The 20,863-nt window shown below is 43.1% G+C and overlaps 1 protein-coding gene across 3 annotated transcripts in view; it reads left to right on the top strand.

Annotated features, from left to right (window-relative positions):
• Cdh6 (cadherin 6) overlaps window positions 1–20,863 on the top strand; it is a 136,152-nt gene that overhangs the window by 66,228 nt on the left and 49,061 nt on the right. For all 3 annotated transcript variants that reach the window (XM_048429846.3, XM_085676607.2, XM_085676609.2), the window contains exon 2: window positions 11,147–11,514. In XM_048429846.3, the coding sequence (XP_048285803.1) occupies window positions 11,287–11,514 (228 nt within the window). In that variant the 5' untranslated portion in view covers window positions 11,147–11,286. The remainder of the gene's footprint in view (window positions 1–11,146; window positions 11,515–20,863) is intronic.

The raw sequence follows: 20,863 nt of genomic DNA, 5'->3' as shown, positions 1-20,863 counted from the left end.
TTTACTTAGAAATCCTACTTGACTTTTACACTAAGCCATCGTTTCCCCCGTTTTTTTTTTTTTTAAGTAACGAAGAATGTAACTTTTTTTTTATTTGTCTGCTTGTTTTGTTTTCGAGACAGAGTTTCTCTGTGTAGCTTTTGAACCTGTCTTGGGACTCCCTCTGTAGACCAGGCTGGCCTCAGACTGAAAGAGATCCACCTGCCTCTGCCTCCCAAGTGCTGGGATTAAAGGTATGCGTCACCACCCCTGGCGAAAGTAACTATTATTTCATCTACCACGTTTCTATTCCTTCATTTCTTTGTAATCTGGTAGAGAACAAGAGATATTTTATTCACCACCTCCACTGAAACCCCCAACTCTACCATTCTCAGATGAAAAGTGAGGAAACAGATGCTCAATGTGTCAAGCTTCTTGGCAATGTTTCGTGCCTTGTAAGTACTAGTGAAGGGATGCACAAGGGTAAGCCGGGCCTGGTGTGCTTCTCTCGTGTTGCTAATCTGGCCCTCTAATTTCATGCTTGAGAAACAGAAACCTAGAGATCTATAAAAGCTTGCACAAGGTGCGAGAGATCTTGTAAACACTAGTGACTTTTTACAGTCATTCTTAAATTTATTCTATATATCTATGCCTTCTCATGCCAAAAATTCAGGAGAATTTGAATTTTCCCATAACTGTTTGAAGTCATTGCTGCCTGCGTGTGTCCCTGTGTTATGTTTGCATCACAGTGATGCCTTCTAGCTCTCCAGAGCCTTCGAACGTTCATGCCTAGTCCTTAGATCATTATTAGCTCGTGAATTCTACATACATGCCATACTTACATGCTGCATGCACGCTTTCACCCCCACAACCACTTATTTTGTTTAGTGTTACAATGTTCCAGGCCTGCTCTTAGCCCTGGATCACAAGTCTTCCTGGCTCCCCTGTGGCCAGGCCCTGACTCGATCCCCTCCATCTCCTCTCCCTGCCTTTGTAACTACCCTCTCTCTGAGCTTCGGTTGCTCTCTCTCCCGCATGTGGATAACCCAGCCTCATCTTCAGTTTGGTGGGGATTTAGAGAGCTCATAATAAATCTGTAGAAATCTTGTCTGAAATGAAAGTAAATAAAACCTAGATGCCATTTTCCTAAGTAAAATACAAACGGGATGGCTGACGATGTGGTTAAGAAGACATGTGTAGGTAACTGTCACTCACTCACTGTGCTCCCATGGGCACAGTCTCCAGACCTTCTAATTCTATGTTTCTCTACCATACAGCTGGTTCAGAGGGTGGCCCCATTTCGGCAGATTGCTATGGCACTTATAGCTTTGCAAAGCATTTTTCCTATTACCTGGCACAGTGCAAATGTTTGTTTGCTGTTCTTATTTAGCCCATATGCTTTGTGATGACTGTTTTTGCCCCTCAGAGGCCTGTGCTGGTGCTAATTTTGAGGAAAAGTCATGAAGAATCAATTCTAAGGTCATAGCTATATTGAGCCTGGCCTGTGACTTCCTTATGGGGGTTCAGGGTAAGGTCACCTCCTGATGGCTCTGGTAGGCCATCACATTGTCCTAATGCTCTCTGAATGATCATAAACAAGTGTCTCTACCTCTCTGAGCTTCGGTTTCTATTATCTCCTCTCAGGATCATCGGGGTGTACTTAGAGTGACTCTGGCGCCTAGTGGGTCTAGAAACAGGATACATTAAATGTTAACCAGAATAGTACAAATGAGTTAGACGTCCCTGATAACCGTAAAACATTCCTTAAAAGATTTGATATAAGAACTGATGAATTACATCAGCAAAAGCAATAGTAACTCCGCTCCTCGTTATGCTTTATATAAGTACAAGCCTTGAAAGTATATACGTATGATGTATGAAGTTCATAGCTACTCAATGATATATACCCAATCATGTGACTCCTTTTGTGTGACTTAATAAAGTCATATTGAACTTTTCAGACCAATGAAAATACCTGGTCTCCTGCTTACCCACCGCTACCAGCAAATCCTCCCAGGCTGCCCTTTCTTTAGGGACCAAAGGAAGAACAAACTCACTGAAATCTGGAAGTCATTTATGCTCATTGATTAGTGAGTTTTGACATCTCCCAGTCTCATTTAAGTTGTATTGCCTTAAGTGGCTACATGTCAAAAAGAAAAAAAAAATTAATGTCACCGCCTGAGAAACCTAACATATAAACAGAGGCTAATATGAAACCAAGCCTTTCATACATTTCTGTAGCCTGAACATCTGGTCTGCTACAGAAATGTTTAAAATTCAGACCGTGATCTACTAATTAAAAGTATAAGATACTTTCTCTTTCCCTTTCTTTGCATCAGTAAATCTTTTTAGAGCAAGACAGGGCTCACATGGGCCCAGGCCCCAAGGAGCCAGGCGAGACACATAAGGGAAAGTTGCAAGTGACATGGAAACAAGGTGACAAATGGCAGTCGAACATCAGCCCTCATCCGGGGCCGAACATCAGCCCTCGTCGGGGGATACCACAAAGAGCAGCGTGGACCGTGGCAAGCTGGGGAGGCTGCTGTGGAGGGCAGATCTTCACACTCCACAAAAAAAGAAAGCACCACTGAGATTCAGGTTGAGTTCATTTTGAAGATTAACGTGATTCAAAATCTTTATTTACTTTTTAAATTGATTAAATCTATCCTTTGAATCATTCCATACGCGTATGTAGTGCGTTCTGTTTACTCTCATCCTCCATGCACCTCACCCTATCATTCCCCGCCTTTCTACAGGTCCCCTTCTCATGCCTTTCGGGTTGTTTCATGCCCCCACTGATTTTAATCAAGACCATATGTGTAGCCACAGGTTTGGAACCATCCAATGGAGTTGGGTAGGCTCACCTTTAAGCCTACAATTGAAGGCACTGACTATCCCGGAATCCATCACTTGCCAATAGTCCATAAGGGCCTCGTGAGCCCCGCCCTAATCCATGCTTAGCTGTTGACAGACCCAATCTGTGCAGGCCCAGAGCAAGCAACTTCAGCTGTTGTGAGATCGCTTCTTACAAGAGCTTTGTAATGCCCTGAAGAAAGTGGTTCTCCCTCCTGCTGCCTTCAGGCGCATCCATCTGCTCTGCACCCTTCTCCAGGGAGTCACCTGACCCATAGGAGGGGTGAGATAAGCGTCCCGCTTAGGGATGAGCCCTTGTCTATCATTTATTCTAAGCACCTTGAACAGTCATGAACATTGTATTCGCCACCATTCACTGTAAAGAGGCGCTTCTCTGATCTAGGATGAGAGCTGCATTTGCTTATGGGTATAAATAATATTTTGATTGCAGCTTGGTACCATGTCAATGTTGCTAAACAACAGTGATGAGTTCTCCCCAAGGGCCTATGGCCTCTCTAACCATGGGTTTTTAACTGGATTTACAATACCAGGTACATATTCTCTCCTATTGAACGAACCTCAAATCCAATCTGAGAGCAGTTGATGATGCCCCTAATAGTCATGCCCTATTGCATCAGGGGGCATATCTTGTCCTGTGGGTTGACCTTATAGTCTGTGTTTGTAATTAGCTAATAACATTGATGCCTGATTTTAGAAAGACAAAATAAAAATACTTGAGAGGCAATATACGGTCCAAGATGGCCTACATGTAGCCCTTGCAAAGTCATTCTCTGGCTCTGAAGTCTAGGTGTAACAACCTATTGAGTGTGACAGCCGAACCACACACGTTGAGGTGTTTACTTCATCTTCAAGGCATCTGAGGTAGCTACTATAAATAAGAAAAAATGAGATCCTCTATTCATCCAGCTATTATTGGGCAGAACTGAGACTTTTCACCCAGATCTGTGGCATGCAGAGTCTAGTCTTATCCACACGGTGACCAATTCTCTGACATTGGCATAATTAAGCATTTTTCTACATGTAGAGCGGGAAGTGGTCTTTGATTCACAAGTATTTGTTTTGCCCTACATTTCAAACCAAATACTCCTTGAGGCCTCAACTGCATCTAAAACCTTGTTTTATGTACTGTACCGCATTTGATTTTATCTTCATTAATCTAATGTGTGGAATATGATTTTAGAATGAGAGCAATACTGTTGAAATGGCTTCATCTGGAAATGCATTCGTTTGCAAACAGCTTGGCATGTTATTCACAAATATAAACATTTACAAAAAAAAGAACCCAGCCATCATTTGATGACTGCTGCCATGATGATTCATTGGCACAAGAGAAGTGCTACATGGTGGGAGATGCCAGAGCGGCTTGACACATTTCAGTGGAGTTCATTACACACATGAAACGGAACCAATTTTACTCCACAGTGACTTTGACATTTACAGAGAAATGAAATGGGGGTTTGGAAATGAAGACTTCAAGTGAAATCCCTACCAGAGAGTTTGTGATGGTGCCGTCCTCGTGTCCCCGCTTCTAGAAGATCCTCCATGCCCAGTCCACGCATTTTCAGTCACAACAGATAGATGGCAACCTATACGACCAAGTTTGTTGAGTGATTAAAAATAAAATCTTAAGCAAATTTAATTGGCTATTAAGCTCTTTTCTTAATGTGTCTGTTTAGCAACACAGTTTAATTCATCCTGGTATATGTTCTATGTCTTTAACTAGCTAGATTTCAATGTGCTAAACCACATCCTGGCCCCAGTGCACCAAAGCGGAGAGAGGGAACATCTTCAGAGAGAACAGAAGGAATGTAAGAGCTAGCCTATGAGGAGGTGCACAGCAAAATGACATCATCCAGATGTGACACAGCAGCTGTGCTCATGCACTCACTACAGCTGTGGTTATCTGTGCAGGGCCTGTGCAAGCCTGGGCCTGTCTCCACTTCATGATGGACAGAAAAGGGCCTATGAGGTCACTCCCCTCCTCGCTCCATTCCATAAAGGACTATTGACAGTTGGGGGCACCATAACACTGATACAGTGGTATGTCCACCAATAGTTGCCCTGGCTCCAATAAATAACCGTCCACTCACACTCAGACAAGAAACTCTTGACTCAGCTTAGTGGATCATACAGAAAAGGCATTAAAGTAGGAAGGAGACGATGGGAGAAGATGGGTTTTAACAGGAGAGGTAATGGGATAAACGGGGGAATGAGGAGGGAAGGCAACTAAAATTTGTTATATTAACGTATGAAGTTGTTCAACGATATCTTTTAAAAGGAATGTCATACCCTTAGTTGGAGTGCAGTGGGGTCAGGAATAAAGCTAAGTAGTTATAAACAACCAGCTGTTTTCTACTTCATTAATTATAAAGTGGAAAAGGAAAGGTACTAAAAATTAATAAGGGGCTGATGGTACATAGGCTAAAAAGCTAAGCTTATGACTTAGTGGCTTAGTATAGATGATTTTTATAGCAATGTTTTCTGTGGGTAGCCTCAAGCAAAATATTAGGCTGTTATACAGATACATATATTCAACGTCATTTATCTGACAAAATAATTTCATAATCAATTTTTTAAAAATCCTTTCACTGTGGTCAGGGGCTAAAATGGGATACAACATTGCTTTCTGGAATGCTTGCTGTGCTTTTGGTACCAAACTGAAGACCCCACAAACAAAACAATGGATGTGTTTGGTTGCATTTGTAAACTAGCTAGAATGTAGAAACATTGTCCTGATTAGCATTAATCAAGAACAGTAGGGTAAATAAATGTATGCCAAGTCTGAACTTTAAAGCATTAGTGTAATTATATCGCTTTCAATATATCTAATATTATCTGTCTGCAAATAGTGTAGTGGAATCAGCATCAAAACCAGATAATGCTGTCAAGTTGTTCAAACTGTTAGCAAACATAAGTCACCAGAGAAGCAATTCAATCAATGGAGACATTTTCTAATTAGCATATTAATGATTTGTGAATGAAAGGTGATTCCGAAGTGCCCTAGGGAACTTGAAGACCTTGTAATTCTCCTTCTCACTCTACACATATCCAATGAAATGTTTTTATATTATTAAAGTCTGAAATCTTTGCTAATTGATGGAGAACATCGACTCAGGTTTTGGAATAATCATTACATTTTGGAAATTGGTAGAACCTGAATTAGTGAATCCAACTTTCTAAATGGTATACCTGGGCTTGACTAAGTATTCATTTTTTTAATGATTTACTTATTTTTATTTTGCATGCATTGGTGCTTTGCCGGCATGTATGTCTGTGTGAGAATGTCAGATCTCCTGGAACTGGAGCCACAGACAGTTACGAGCTGCCATGTGGGTGGTTGGAATTGAACCTGGGTCCTCTGGAAGAGCAGCCAGTGCTCTTAACCACTGGGCCATCACTTCAGCCGCCTTGACTAAGTATTCTTATGACAACTGAAGTTCATATTGTCTTCTGGGCAAATACAGTCTCCATATATGCAATTACTAACGTTACAGGGGGGTCTTGCCCTACTATACATAAACATCGTAATTACCTTCTGCATGTCACTCTAATAAAGCTTCTAGGCGATTCAAACTGTTTCTCTGGATTTATGCACATTTACAAACCAACGTTCAGAGATTACAACAATCGCCTGTAAGAAAAAGCAAGTTTGCTCCCAAAAGAAAATCCAAAGTAGAGTCAGGGTCTTCGTAAGCTACCGTTCAACTGTAATTAGACAGTTCAATTTGAGTTTTTATGGCACTGTTTGTGCACCTAGCTCATTTGCTCTTGCTGCCAGCAGGCACAAAAGGAAGAACAAGGGTATTACATTGGCCCAGCCTCTACTTTATTGAGCCGGCCCCTCCCACCATCTCTCTTCTGGCTCTTTCCTGATTGAACACCATGCTTGCAATCTTAAAATCCAGTATGGGTGCATGTCCTCAGTCCTTTGTCCTTCTGGCTGACTTCGGTAAAGTACAGAGTGAGCCTTACATCCATTAGTGTGGGTCACATGCTTCTCTCCTATCTCCACTGCTCAGGAATGCCCAGCCTCCCACGCGCCTCAAAGTTCTAATGATTTTCAGCACTTCTGTGCCTGAATCCCTGACCTTCAACACCTTGAACCCTGGGGAGGTAGTTGCTATTGTTATTGCTGTTGTACGTTAAAGACATGGGTTTGAAGTGCGTTCAGTTTTTTCCCCCACTTGATAATTTTGGATTAGATAAAATCTAAAATGTAAATAGCATTCGTTCTCGTTATATCAAATTCTTATCTAACACTACCTGAGAATCGTGTCAGCATGCTGATTACCAGGAGCGTTTGTACAAAGCCAAAACCAAGTTGAAGGTGGCTCTGGTATTTTTTTATACTGGAATAAAGTAAAGATTCCATTTTAATCTTAAATTGTAAGATGGACAGGAAGAAAAACCACATGTTCTATGAATGTGTGGCTCCCCTAGTGCACTCTGCTTTTCCATGTTCCCTTCCTTTGCGTGAGCAGTGGCCATCCGGATAGGATACATTTGCTTCCTCTTCCTGTACCATAACTGTCAGAGATGACTTGAACGCCACCCAAAGGTGAACAATTAACAAATGGGTCTAACGAGATTCTCAAGTGTTTCTACTCTTGAATTTTGAAAGAATTCTGACTTGCTTGGAGGTGTTTTCTGGACAACGGGAAAACATTTAGTTCTAAGAGGGACCTGACCATCTTCAGACTCTGTCCAGTGTGTTATATTTGGATCTGTGGTTGCAATACAAACGGCATTAACAAAAATAATAATAGTATTTAGCAATGCATGTGTAAGTGTCAGGCACCATTTCAGGTTCTCTGCACACAATGACTTGTTTGCTCCTCAAACTGCTCCTCTGTGGAGCAGATACTAAAATAACCCCAAGAACAAAAGAAAAAGAAAAACTGAGGTCAAATGAAATGACGCCTAACTTTTCCAAATTCGTAGAGATTAATTTACATGGAAATATACGCTTCTAAAACACTAACATCAAGTAGGAGCAGATCGTTGTCATTCTGGTTTGCATAGTGAGTTTTTCATTAGGTCTCCGCCTGTCAGATGGATCCAGGAACTGGATTAAAGCGATACCAACATTACAGTGAACATGGAAACTGCTTAAATTTGCATCACTTTAAAAGCTCATTCCTAACTAAGGAAAAAAATGAAATACTTGACATTTTGGTATCTGTGGTATTAAAAAAAGAACTAATATTTAATATTCAAGTGGCAACAGCTTGCAGAGTTTGCATACAACGCCCACAGGGATCGATTTTTCTTTAAAATGGCCTTTAGGAGCTGGCTTTTCTGGAGCTGACACCTCCATTCTCTGCAGCCCCCTCCCCTGCCAGCGCCACGGGGCACACGCAGAGCAGAGCAGCAGACATGTAATTCCTCACTGCAGGATTCGTCTCTGCAAAGAATGGCGAATGTGGGAAATTAAGAAAAATGTAATTTTCACTGAATCAACCTTAGTGTAATCTCTCTTTCTAAAAATGAGTAAGTGTCTCTGGGGAGCTTTTCTCCACATGCTCTCTCAGTCTCTTCCCTCCCACCAACAAGGGAAGGAGGAGTCATTCCCACCTAACAGCGAGCTGGTCATCCTGCCCCTATGCTGAGGCTGAGGCCCAGCGAGGGTACTGTGGCCTGGCATTTCTCCAGGTTGACTAATAGTCACAGCGCAAACTCTGTCACCTGTGGAACTTTCAACTTCCCCAGCCTGCTGTCAGGAAGATGCATAATAATGGAATAAAATTTTGGAAGTGCTGAAGATGATGGAATATTTCACCTCCCTCCCAATAGAACGCTTTCAGGACCATGGCAAATGTCTATAATTACTCACGACTAGGGTGAAAAGCAACACCACAAAGTTAAAAATCCTTGTCAGCTATATTCATTCCTGTGATGGGATGCTAGGGATCAAGGGGAAACAAAAACACTGTACCAATAACCTGCAGTGTTTATCTGTGTGGTTCAAAGATGATGTTCTCACCCAACGACCATTGTGATGTTCTTGTACCTATTGGTACATTATTCAAGAAAATATCCAAGTAGTATGATAAATGTGTCATCTGTTGAATTCATTAAATTCTTTTTTTTTTTTTTTCAGGGAAGGTAGGCCAGACATGGCGGGGCAGGACTGTAATGCCAGCACCCTTTAGAGGTCAAGGCAGGAGGAGAGTGTGGGAAGGAGATGTGGCATGTGTGACTTTAATAACATAAGCCATTGACTCAAACTGGACATCTTTGCCAAGAGTCTGGCTCCAGGATTTTTTAAATAATAGGTTGTGTTCCTGAAAATTAATATTTGCCATGGAAAATAATTACCCACATTGTTTTAATAGCTGACTTTTCCAAAAATCTCACAGTCAGTGGTCCTTGCTGTGATACTGGGATATGCTTAGTGTGTTTGGGATAATCAGAAACTATTTGAGGAATTTGATTGTTGATAACACAAGGGAAATTTAAAGACACAATTCAAGGATTTCCTAAGGAAATTGGAATATTACTTTCTTGTCTCTTACAAGATTATTCTGTGTGATCTGGAAGATGATCTACCATAACCATCCTTTTGTTTACACATGAGTGAGTTCACTAAGTATATCGCAAACAGACATAAAAGAGTAAACAGCAAGTAGAAACAGCAGATAGAGGTCAAAGTGTCATCAAATCAGAAACTGGCAGCATCCAGCAGAGAGGACTAGAGTATCCTGAGAGCAAATGCAAGGCCATCAAATCAGGGTTTATAACATCCGGCAAAAATTGACTGGAGATGTTGAGGTAGCCGGCTGGAGTTCCCAACTGAGCTTTCTCCCCATGGATGAGCATCTCACAGCTCAACGTCCAACTTCCGGTTTCCACTATTAGCGATTTCCAGGCATGGAGCAGACGATAGTCACCTCAGGTGGAAATGGCTCACCTTATAGCTGCTCTCTTGGAGTGATGGGATAATAGACTGGTATTTGTGAGCTGTAACATGAGGGCCAGCTTGTTGGGGTTTCTGTCCTGCCCAGTTCCCACAGCCAACAAGTCCCAGAGAAAATCACACAGAGAACTCCATAAGTTATAAAACTGATTGGCCCATTAGCTCAGTCTTCTTATTAGCTCTTGTAGCTTATATTAACCCATTATTCTTATCTATGTTAGCCACATGGCTCGGTACCTTTCATAGCAGGGCAGATCACATGTTGCTTCTTTGGTGGTCTGGGCTGGACTGGTGAGGACTAGGCTTCCTCCTTTCCAGCATTCTCCTGTTCTACTTCCTGTCTGGTTTACCCGTCTATACTTCCTGTCTGGCCAATCAGCGTTTACTTAAAACACAATTGACGATTGATATAATACAGACAATTCTCCCGCACCAACTCTTGGGCTGTTTTTCTGGTCTCTTTCTTCCCTGTCACAGAGTTAAGGGGGCAGCCTGTGCCCAGACAAGGGCTCTTCAGTGACAGTCTGAGACAACTAAATTTCTAAAGCAAGTTTCTCAATGAGCTCAAACAGCACATGACAATTTGTACATTTCATAAAGTACATTTCAGGGTTCTTAAATATAAATTCTATATATTTTTTTCATAGAGTAAATAGGTGTCATAGTTTGGGGGTGGGGTCTACTTTGCAAAGTTTTTGGATTAAATATAAGCTTGCTAACACCAATGTAAAAAAATATATCACTCCAGAAACTTCCCTCAGCAAATCTGCATTTTTGAAGAGAAGGCGTTTCGTGTCTTCCAGCCTTATTTGACCCGGCTGATCCATCAGAGCACATCTCCACAGCCAAGTGTCTGAGGAGTACATTCTGCCTCGCCTCCTGCCTGGCACATTGCAGGTGCCCGGTGCACTCCAGGGAGTTTTCCAAATGATCCACTTCCAATTGAATTTAAATTGTCTATGGTATTCTTTGCCTTGGACTTGCTCGTGGAGATAAATATGCAAATAGAATCAGAAACGCAAGCGCGTTGCTTCTAAGGAGATCCCGGCCCACATATTCCGAAGCAAACGAGTAGTGAAATGATCCATCGTGGTGCGTTGAACTCTAGCGAAGCTATTACTTAAAGTCGGATCTGTAAGAGATATAAAAGGAAAAACAGAGAGAGCATTTCCTGCTGGGTCTGCGCCTCCCTTTCTGCATATCCCATTCTGCGTGCCCAGAAAGACTGCTTTCCTTCTTTCAGAATTGATAGCTAACTTTTTTTGTTGTTATTTTGCTATTCAAATTCCTGTGCTCTTTTTTTTTTCCTGCCTATTTGCTCTAACACTGAATTTTAAGCATCTCTAAAACTGCTTGATATGTTATTATTCTTTCCAGATACTTTCTGTGCGCCAAGCAAAGTACATTAAGGAAGAGGGGAGGAATGAGCCTGGATCCAGTGCAGTGAAAAGAGGCGCATTAAGGAAAGGGGAACTCGCTACCCAAAGTCTCGCGTGCCTGCCTTGCCATCGATCATCATGAGAACTTATCCGTACTTCTTGCTGCTCTTTTGGGTTGGCCAGCCCTATCCAACTTCCTCAAGCCCATTATCTAAAAGGACTAGTGACTTCCCAGCAAAGAGGAGGGCCCTGGAGCTCTCTGCGAACAGCAGGAATGAGCTGAGCCGTTCGAAAAGAAGCTGGATGTGGAATCAGTTCTTCCTCCTGGAGGAATACACAGGATCCGATTATCAGTACGTGGGCAAGGTAGGATTCCTTTGGGTGCTTTGACAGTCTAAGCTTAAAAGTCCAAAGAAGTTACTGCTAAGAAATAGACAGGAAGGTGTAAACTATTCCCCAATACAGTATGAATTGTTGCTTATCTGGTAAGACTGTTTTGTTTTTTTTTTTTCTCCTCGCTTGAGTAGTTGCCGGATGAAAGTGTAGCAAGAAGCTGAGAAATATTAGCAGTGCAACAGAAGAGAAGGCTCAGGTGGAAAACGAACCGCCCACAACCATCCACAGAGGATTATCATAAATCCTTTAATTTTTTACTTAAGCTGGAAAAATGGGGTCCAGCTAGTCTGTAAAGTAGGGTTTATTAAAAATAGAAAGAGAGCGATTTTGCTGTAAGGAGAGCAAGTCCTTTTTCTCAATTTGAAAGCAAGCATTCTGAGCCTGAGTCCCTTTAACTACTTCCTAACTCTGTTTCTCCCAGCACCCTTTGCCCTCCAAACAGAAGCCACTTTCCTTGGCCAGACTCATCCCCAGAGGTTAGTTCTAGAAGTTACTGTTGGTACAAGTGGAACCCCAGAGGTTAGTTCTAGAAGTTACTGTTGGTACAAGCGGAACCGGTTAGGCTTATCCCAGATAATTGGCCAGAACCCGGCGTCTTAAATTCTTAGGATTTAACTGTAGCAAGGCTGATGAAAGATTCATGATACACAAAGGTGTTATTTCTAGGTAACGAGGTCCGACCATTGTATTGACTAGGAAGCAGAGAGAGGAGCGAGGTCCTGGAACTCACTCGGAGAGGCAGCCTCCTTCAGCTGTCACAAGATGTGTCAGCCACTCTTGTCACCAGCTTTCTTGCTGAAGAAAATTTGACCTGGGCAAAGATATAAAAGACAAGCCAGGGTAGCCAGTACCTAGCCTGTAGATTCTGCATTTCATGAGCTGGGATGGAGAAGAAAGTAATTGTCACACATCTCTTAAACTGAGAATGAACATTAAAAAATATAGATGCTAAGATGCCCTTGCCTGTGATTGATTTGGAGCCACCTTCATCAGGATATCATGCAAATGGCATAAATTGTGCAGGTTCCCAAGGCTGCGTGTTCACATTTTAATCTGTGATCAAATCTCCCCGAATAACTCTGTGCAAATATCCTCCTGGAGTATTTACCACTATACATGAAGGAGGCTTGGGTTGAGGTAGCCAGGCAATGTTCCAGTGCAGTGAATTATTAATGTGGAAAAAAAAGTCAGAGAGAAAAAAATACCCAGAGACCCAGTGAACGGCAACACTGCTGCCCCAAGGATCTTGTCACCAATTTGCTTTGCAACTCACACCTGCTGGGACCACTGAGGGAAGAAACTTCCCCTGCTCATACTTCATTTCCTCTGTGCCACTTGACACCACTGTGTTAATAGAGTAATAGTTTTTTTTTAAATCTTTGAAGCACTTTCACAATGCAAATAGCATTATTACCATAGAAGATTAAGTTTTAAAAAGCACTTTGTCAAAATGATTGAAATCCCCTCCCCCGCTTTCTTTTTCTTCCCAAATACTGATTCCATCTTATTTCAATAATACCACGGAGTCCCGAAGTCCAGGACGGTGGAAGCAGCAATGGGATAAAAACGTGCAAGAGTGGGTTTTATGATTATAATTGTGATAGGGGGAAGAGCCTTGGAGGAAAGTTGCCAGCTATGGATGTACAGACCCAAAACTGTGCCACAAAACTGACCATTGCCCTGACCCTGAGGGGGTAAATGAGCCTTCAGGGCTTTGGTTTCTTCACCTGGGAAGTTTAGGCAACTGTACACACACACACACACACACACACATACACACACACACACACACACATACACACACACACACACACAAGCTGGAGTTACAGGGGAACACTAGCGAACACTATTGGCCAATGCGCAGTAAAATTGTTGAGACCCTCATTGGACACGCCCTACTAATCTATGTATAATGAAGGGAAGCAGAATATTGAGTTTTATCCCACCACTCACACCACAGAAGCAAAATAAGGTAATGCCAGTGGCGGGAAAACGTGCCAATTAATGGCAAAACCCCCTCCACAACCATGGCTTTGCCCACAAGCGCTGCATCTGGATAGTCTATTGGCAGCAAGACACAGTTCCCTTTCTCACCCTCTTTGTCATCTTCCCTTTCTGTTGACCCTCCTCCTCCTTGAAGTCATAATACTTGAGGGAATATTAGCTAGAGAGGAAAAAAAAAAGGTCAAAAACATAAACTGACGTTGCCCTTCCAGCCAGTGCTGCTGCAGGGGATGCAGGAGTCGTTCTCAAACTGTTGAGGCGGCAAAGCTTCCCAAATCTGTCTCTGCCGCAATGCGATGCCAACAGACAAGTAGCTTTTTATTCTAATTAAAAGTAGAAGAAAATAAGAATAAATTTTCCAAAAGACAGAAGAAAAGCAGGGGAGGTAAGCTCAGTGGTAGGGTGCTTGTCTAACATGTCAAGGCCCCAGGTTCAATCCCACTCCCCACACCCCAAAATAAAATCTCCAAAAGAAAGAAAAGCAAAAGAAGGGGAGACACACAGTGGACCTTCAGTGTGACAACACACGGGACAGCTTTTAACTTACACTAACTAGGAAGAAAAGACAGACGGGGAGACTATGCCAGACAAATTGTGTCTGGGAACCTTAGAGGAAAAACACTGGACTAAGGCAGAGATTCCAAAGTTCTCTCAGGTCACAGCGCTGTGTCTCGGGCTGGCCTTGGAAAGAAACAAGTATCTACTGGTCTCGTGTAGTAAATAGTTGGACTAAAACAACTCAATAAAAATTTCTCTTCTAACAGCTCCCTAACCCTTTGAAGGGATAATACAGATAAGTTAACAAAAACTAGGGTTTTTATTTCATCCTTAATCACAATCACTGACATGGCTTTGAAGACCTCAAACAGACTGGATTTCACCCCCTAGCTGCTCTTTCTACCCTGGCATTTGAGCTGTAGAGGCTTCCAGTCTCAACCACTAAGAGGAATCCCAGCCCTCAGTATGACATCATCAAAAGGAATATAGTGCCCCCTTCTGTAAACTCTGTGAACTGCCTTGAGGTAGTATGGCAAATTGGTGGGTTGCCATAGGGCCATGACATTGTACCCTCTCTCCTGCTGAGTGCCCTGCAACACCCAGGCTACCTCGGTGCGAGCTCTGGGAGTCACTGACTGTAGTTTAGTTGATGTGTGAACCTACTCAAAGGCTGTAAGACAACCTTTAATGGTGTCATTAGTGCGGCCGGCAGTAATTCAGAGCCTTCCGGAGCTTTGCTTAAAACTAAAGAGATGGATCTGATCCACATGTGAAAAGACAGAAGAACTTACTGAGGAAGAGGCCTGAACTTAAACAAGCGGTACTTAAAGTGGAAGGAAAAGATTTCCCCGTGTGGACATTTGCTTGTATTTGTGTTGATCTGTTCAAAGCGAGTCACAGGGACAGTAGGGAAGGAATGAAAATGTGAGGCTGAAGATAGAGAGCGAAGAGGGACTGATCTCCAAAGTGGCTGGACCAGCTTGCACTCCCACCAGCAATGCAGGAGTGTTCCCTTGACCCCACATCCTCTCCAGCATAAGCTGTCATCAGTGTTTTTGATCTTGGCCATTCTGACAGGTGTAAGATGGAATCTCAGAGTTGTTTTGATTTGCATTTCTCTGGTGACTAAGGATGTTGAGCATTTCCTTAAGTGTCTTTCAGCCATTTTAGATTCCTTCATTGAGAGTTCTCTGTTTAGGTCTGTACCCCATTTTTTTTTATTGGACTATTTGTTCTTGTGATGACCAATTTCTTGAGTTCTTTGTATATTTTGGAGATCAGTCCTCTGTCTGATGTGGGTTGGTGAAGATCTTTTCCCATGCTGTAGGCTGTCGTTTTGTCCTTTTGACAGTGTCCTTTGTTTTACAGAAGCTTTTCAGTTTCAGGAGGTCCCATTTATTAATTGTTTCTCTCAGTGTCTGTGCTGCTGGGATTATATTTAGGAAGTGGTCTCTGGGACACAGAAGATGGCAAGAGCCAGCAAGGAAAGAGACCAGGGCTGAGGCAGCAATGAAGGGAACCATAAGATCCATACTCAGAAGCCAAGGAGCATCAGTGACCTTTGCCCTCTTGTCCTCACAGTCCTCTGTCTTCCATTGTATTCTGTTGCCAGGGAGATTAGCATAAACACAAGAACAAGACAGAGCGGGGATGCACTTATGGGAAAACCTAAAATCATGGTGGCAGATAGAGCTCGCAGGATTTGAAGGAAGTGTCCTGGGTTCAGTAACAATTTGTGAGCTTAAGATGGAACCCTGAATCAGGGTATAAGTAAGGCTGACTTGCGGGGAGAGGGACGAGGTGCGGGGAGGGGGAGAGGGAGAGGGACGACCTTGAGGTGCTTCAGCAAAGTGGCGATCATCAGACCTTGTTGGAAAGGCATATTCTCCGGCTTTAGCTAGTTTTCACTGAGCAGACTTTGCAGTTTAAGGAGGTCCCCGGGCGAGCAGTTTGCAGATTAAAAGTTTGAGAACTGCCACGTTTTAAAGATGCTTTGCCTGGGTCTCCACTCCCTGGAGATTCTGAATTAGTTGGCTTTTAATTAAGTACTAATGATTCTGACATGTTGTCAATTTCCAGAACCACAGCCCTAGGGGCTACAACTGTCAGTCACAACCGCAAAAGCCCCCGGTTCAGTGGGAAAGTGACATCCACAAAGGGTTAGGGCAAAATAAAGGAGTGAGGGCAGCCAGGCTTTGAGGTTCGGCAAAGCCCCCTTGAGAAGGGTGTCTGAACCCCGTACTCTAGGCAGAGCTGGAGTTAGCACTCAGGGCAGAGGGAGAGCTACCTGGCTCTCCCAGGTAATTGCCTGCAAACACTAAAAGGGCAAAAGTCGGAAGTCCGAAGAATCCGAACCTTAGAGACTCGACAACCGAGAACGCGAAGCGGCACTGATGACCCAGAAAACACAGAGCGCGTGGGTTTTGTTAGAGGGCGAAGGGAGAGTGTTCGACTTTACTCAGCATCCACTTGTCTGATCTCCAGCTTATGTAAACTTCATAGAAAATGGGGAAGAAAGCCTTTCGATTTTTCCTTCCCCAAAATCCCCGTACCCCTGGGCCTGCTTCACGGAATCTAGCATTTCCTTCTCCGTAGCTGGTAGCCACTGGAGATTGTTCCAGACGAGAAGAGAATGGGTAGCCATAGTCGGAGGCCAGATTTCGAAGACGGAGGCATCCACTAGTCAAAGATGAATGTTGAGGGGTGAGGGAGGGCGATTGTTTGGTTCTGTTCTTTATCTCCGAATTTGGCCTACCTTTCTACAAAAGCTTCGCACACATTCCGCACGGCCCGTGGTAAATCTCATTCGCTTGATCTTCTGGGCTGTTCTTTGGCCCCTCCACACAGCTCCCACGCGAGACAGACTGCCAGAAGTGTCTGAAGGAGGACCCCTTTCAGCAGCAAGTCAGGAGGCCTGTGTGTGGAACTTAGTGGGCTGTGTACGTTTAGATGTATTTTCTGTTGCCTTTTGGGAAATTAGTGGATTTTCTTGGTGGAGGGAGGGGAAAGAGTTCCAATAACTGATCCGCTGCGTATTTTAATATCATGAAATTTTAGGTTCTACTTGAGGCCTTAATGGACCTGATAGAGCTGTCTCTTGAGTCTTTAAAATTAATGTCTACCCAATTCTAGAAGCCATTCTTCTCCTGGTAATTAGACAGTAATGTTTTAACAACCCATAAAAATAAACGCCCTCAGCCATACACACCTTTAAAATTAGGGATGAGCAGTTATTTGTTCCTATAATTATGTGGTCCAGAACTAGTCAACACCAAGCGATATTTTACCAATATTTTTAGGCACCCGTATCTCTCATCCTCACGCTAGTGTCCCTTTCAGAGAGAGCCTAAGCTAAAGAGGGAACCTCCTGGCATTAACTCAATAGGTAATTCAGAGCATCGCCCAGCCACTTGTTGCTTCAAATAGCAGCAGTGTCGATCAAAACGGAGGCCAGAGCTGGCATTTTCTGAGCATCGCTTTGGCCCAGACTCTCCGCCCAGCACTTTCAGTGTGCTGCTTTGCTGGCCCCTCCTGTGTTCTGTCCCCAAGAGAACTCGTGCCGAAGTTGGCCAATGGAATGGCACTGAGGGATGTGGGGCTCTCTAAGAACGGTTCGGGTTGTAGCGACTCTCTCCTCACAAGGGAATTGAGGTCGCTCATGGGAAAGTGAGTGAGCAGTCACAAACACCTGTCCCTCGGTGCCTCCCTCTTCTGCCCACAGCTATTTGTCCTTTCTGTCTCTGCTGCAAGTCAAAGCCTCACAAGGTCCTCACCAGAGCCATGCAGCATCTCTTGGAGTCTCTTTCTGGTTTGTTTGGGTTTTTCTCCATCTTTCTGGATTAAAAGTCAAATAAACTTCTCTTCATAAATCACCCAGGTTCAGACATTCTGTTACAGCATCTGGAAACAGACGAAGACGGTGTGTGCAATACACAAAAGCCTAGTTACTCTTTTATTGTTGTTGCTTTACACAGGGGTCAGCGAGGGTCAGAGAAGTTGAGCTATTCAGGCCCGTTTCACACTGTTAGGACCCTAGCAGGCAGAAGCCACTGTCGGGCCCACGTAAGGATTGTGTTAATCCTCCTTTCCCATATGCCCACGACTTCACAGGTCCATTTGGAACCATAAATTTAAAAAGCAGAAATAACAGTTAAAAAAAAAAAAAGAACATGCCTTGCCATTGGGTGCCACACTGAGAACTAACTGGGTAAGACCCAAGTGTAGAGAGGAAGGGGTGCTGTAGACTAGTTTTCAAAGGTCTCTGTCTTTCCTGTCATTCCCAGCATACATCGGTGATGTTTAAAATAGACAGAGCAGGTCAGCGTTTCACAGTTAGACACAATTAGCGATCTTTCTGGTCCCTGTGATTTTTTTTCTCAAGGTCTTTCCTTTCCCTTGATAACCTCCACACTTCTCCTCTGGTTCAATGGCCTGTGACAATCTTCTCTCCCTGACTCGGGGCAAGTGCCTTGGGCACATCTTTCTTTATCATTTAAATGTAATGCTCAGCCATTTCACATTTTTATATTTCAACTCGTTGGTATACTTAAGAGAGTGGCTGCAGACACTCGCTCACTGATTGGTCTTCAGCAAGGTCCACGCGGTCACATCCCAGCTGCCAGTATTGGCAGTCATCTGCATTTTGTTTCCACTGTCCAGAAGCTGATTTCACATTCGTAATAAAATTTTTAAAAAGCTTCAGTCGGCGATCCGACTCTGAGAAACTGTCCTGGGTGGCCACAGTCCTCCCTCTGACTTTTAGATTCTCCTCTGTGCTTGGCAGCTCAAGAAGAGAGCAGAAAAATTTCAGTCTCTGACCTTGACCAGGAACCCAAAGGCAACTAACTGTTCAGCTGTGCTGGCTGTAGAGTGAGCCGAGCAACACACAGAAAGCAAATGGAGATGCAGTCCCCATACCTCCAACTTCCATTCCGTTAGGATGGGGACTCCTAGAGCTTCCTGTGTGCAGTCGATTTGCTGTTCAGAAGGAAGGGATCAGGGAGAATAAAAGAGAGTTAAGAGTTCAGATCCCGTCTGCTGTAGTTATTTTGCTTTTGTGGTACACATGCTAAACAGGGGCAGTCATAGGCACCCCCAAGCTCATCAAACAAATCCTCTGCTCTCTATTTGTAAACACTGCAAAATGTGTCTTTATTCCTTGCCTTAACTTGGTACCATTGTTACAACATGAAAACACTTGGTTTGTGTCTGAGTTACGTATATGCCACACCGCGGGCGCTCTGCACCGGATGCAATTATCAGGACACAGAACGCCAACAGCTCAGCTTACATTCCTTTTCAAGTCGAAATTCCTACTTATGATTTTGAATGAGTTTCACTGCAAAAATCAAATAATAAGTTCCTAGTGTAATCGATTATCAGTGTATTCTCAAACGACTGGTTTGTTCCTCTGGTTTTCTTCACTTCCATTGACAGGAAGAGCCGAGGGTGTGCTCTGATCAGATGTATTCTGTCAGAACTGTAAATTGAGAGAACCGTCAGCTCTCTAGTCAAAGGTATACTCCAACCACCGTTTACCAAAAGGTAAACAGCAGGTTTAGGTGAGGGACCCGTTCTGGTGACTTTCCCCAGGACAGGTCATGCTTAGACTTCAGGATGCCACCATAACTTTAAAGAGGATGATTTTGGGGTAGGTGTGTATCCCTGTAACGGGCCTATTTTCAAACTTCATCCCCATGTAAGATTGCATATTGTGGCTAACCAAAGTTAAATATAACTATAACCCTCATGGACACAGTAAAGGTTTCAGAGTTTCTTCCAAACTTCACCAGGCACCAAAGAAGTTAAAAAATGAAATACAGATGTTATAATAATAGAATAAGAGACTTTTTTACTTGCCACTATCTTGTTTATTTATTTTTTATGTATATGGTATGTCTGTGTATCATGTACATGCAGTACCTATGGTAGCCAAAAGAGAGCATCAGTTCCCCCAAAACTGAAGTTACAGATAGTTGTGAGCTACCATATGGGTACTGGGAATTGAACACAGGTCTTCTGCAAGAGCAGCCAGGGCTCTTATGTGCTGAGCCATCTCTCCAACCCCTTAATTGCCACTGTTGCCAAAAAGCAAAAGTAAGAAAATTTCTCAAAGCTCAGTATAGGGAATCAAAGTAATAACTATAGACTGGAATAAGGGGGGAAATCATATTTAAAAACTTTTCACGGGGAATATACAGGTTCTTTAAGTCATATTTTGACGTGTGTGTAAAGAGAGAGAAAGATTTAAGATTAAAATATGTGTATGTGTGAAGTGTATCAAGTATTGGAGGTGAGTTGATGTCTTTCAAAGAACTTGAAAACACAATTGTGCATGTGGCAAAAACCCCCAATGTCACTTTAGATGCAGGATTTAATGCTGAACCCCCTGACACACACACACACACACACACACACACACACATACCTCAAAAGAAGAAAAAAGGAAAGGGAATATTGACTAGAGGTCAGGAAGCAGTTGAAAAGGATAAACTCCATTGCAGCCTTTTAAAAATAAAGCTGAGAAGCGTTTGCACTCATTCAATTCCAGTCATTCGCTAGAGGGTGTGCGTTAATGCTGTGCTCTGACTGTGGTTGAGTCCAGCCACATCACCGACTATGTGTGCAATACAGGGCATGATATTTAACCTCTTTCTGGTCTCTTGTTCTCTCAACGGCTAAATGACAGGAGTAACAAAATTAGTGCGGTGAAGATTAAATAAATTTAGCACAGAGAGGCTTAGAAAGAACTGGGCACGTCCTACTTACCAATAGGGACTTCACAGGAGATCAATATGCCTACCATCTAAGAACAAGA

The sequence above is a fragment of the Myodes glareolus genome, chromosome 15 (genome assembly GCF_982192425.1).
Source record: "Myodes glareolus chromosome 15, mMyoGla1.1, whole genome shotgun sequence".
NCBI classification, from domain to species: Eukaryota; Metazoa; Chordata; class Mammalia; order Rodentia; family Cricetidae; genus Myodes; species Myodes glareolus.
This window is presented reverse-complemented; position numbering and strand designations above follow the sequence as displayed.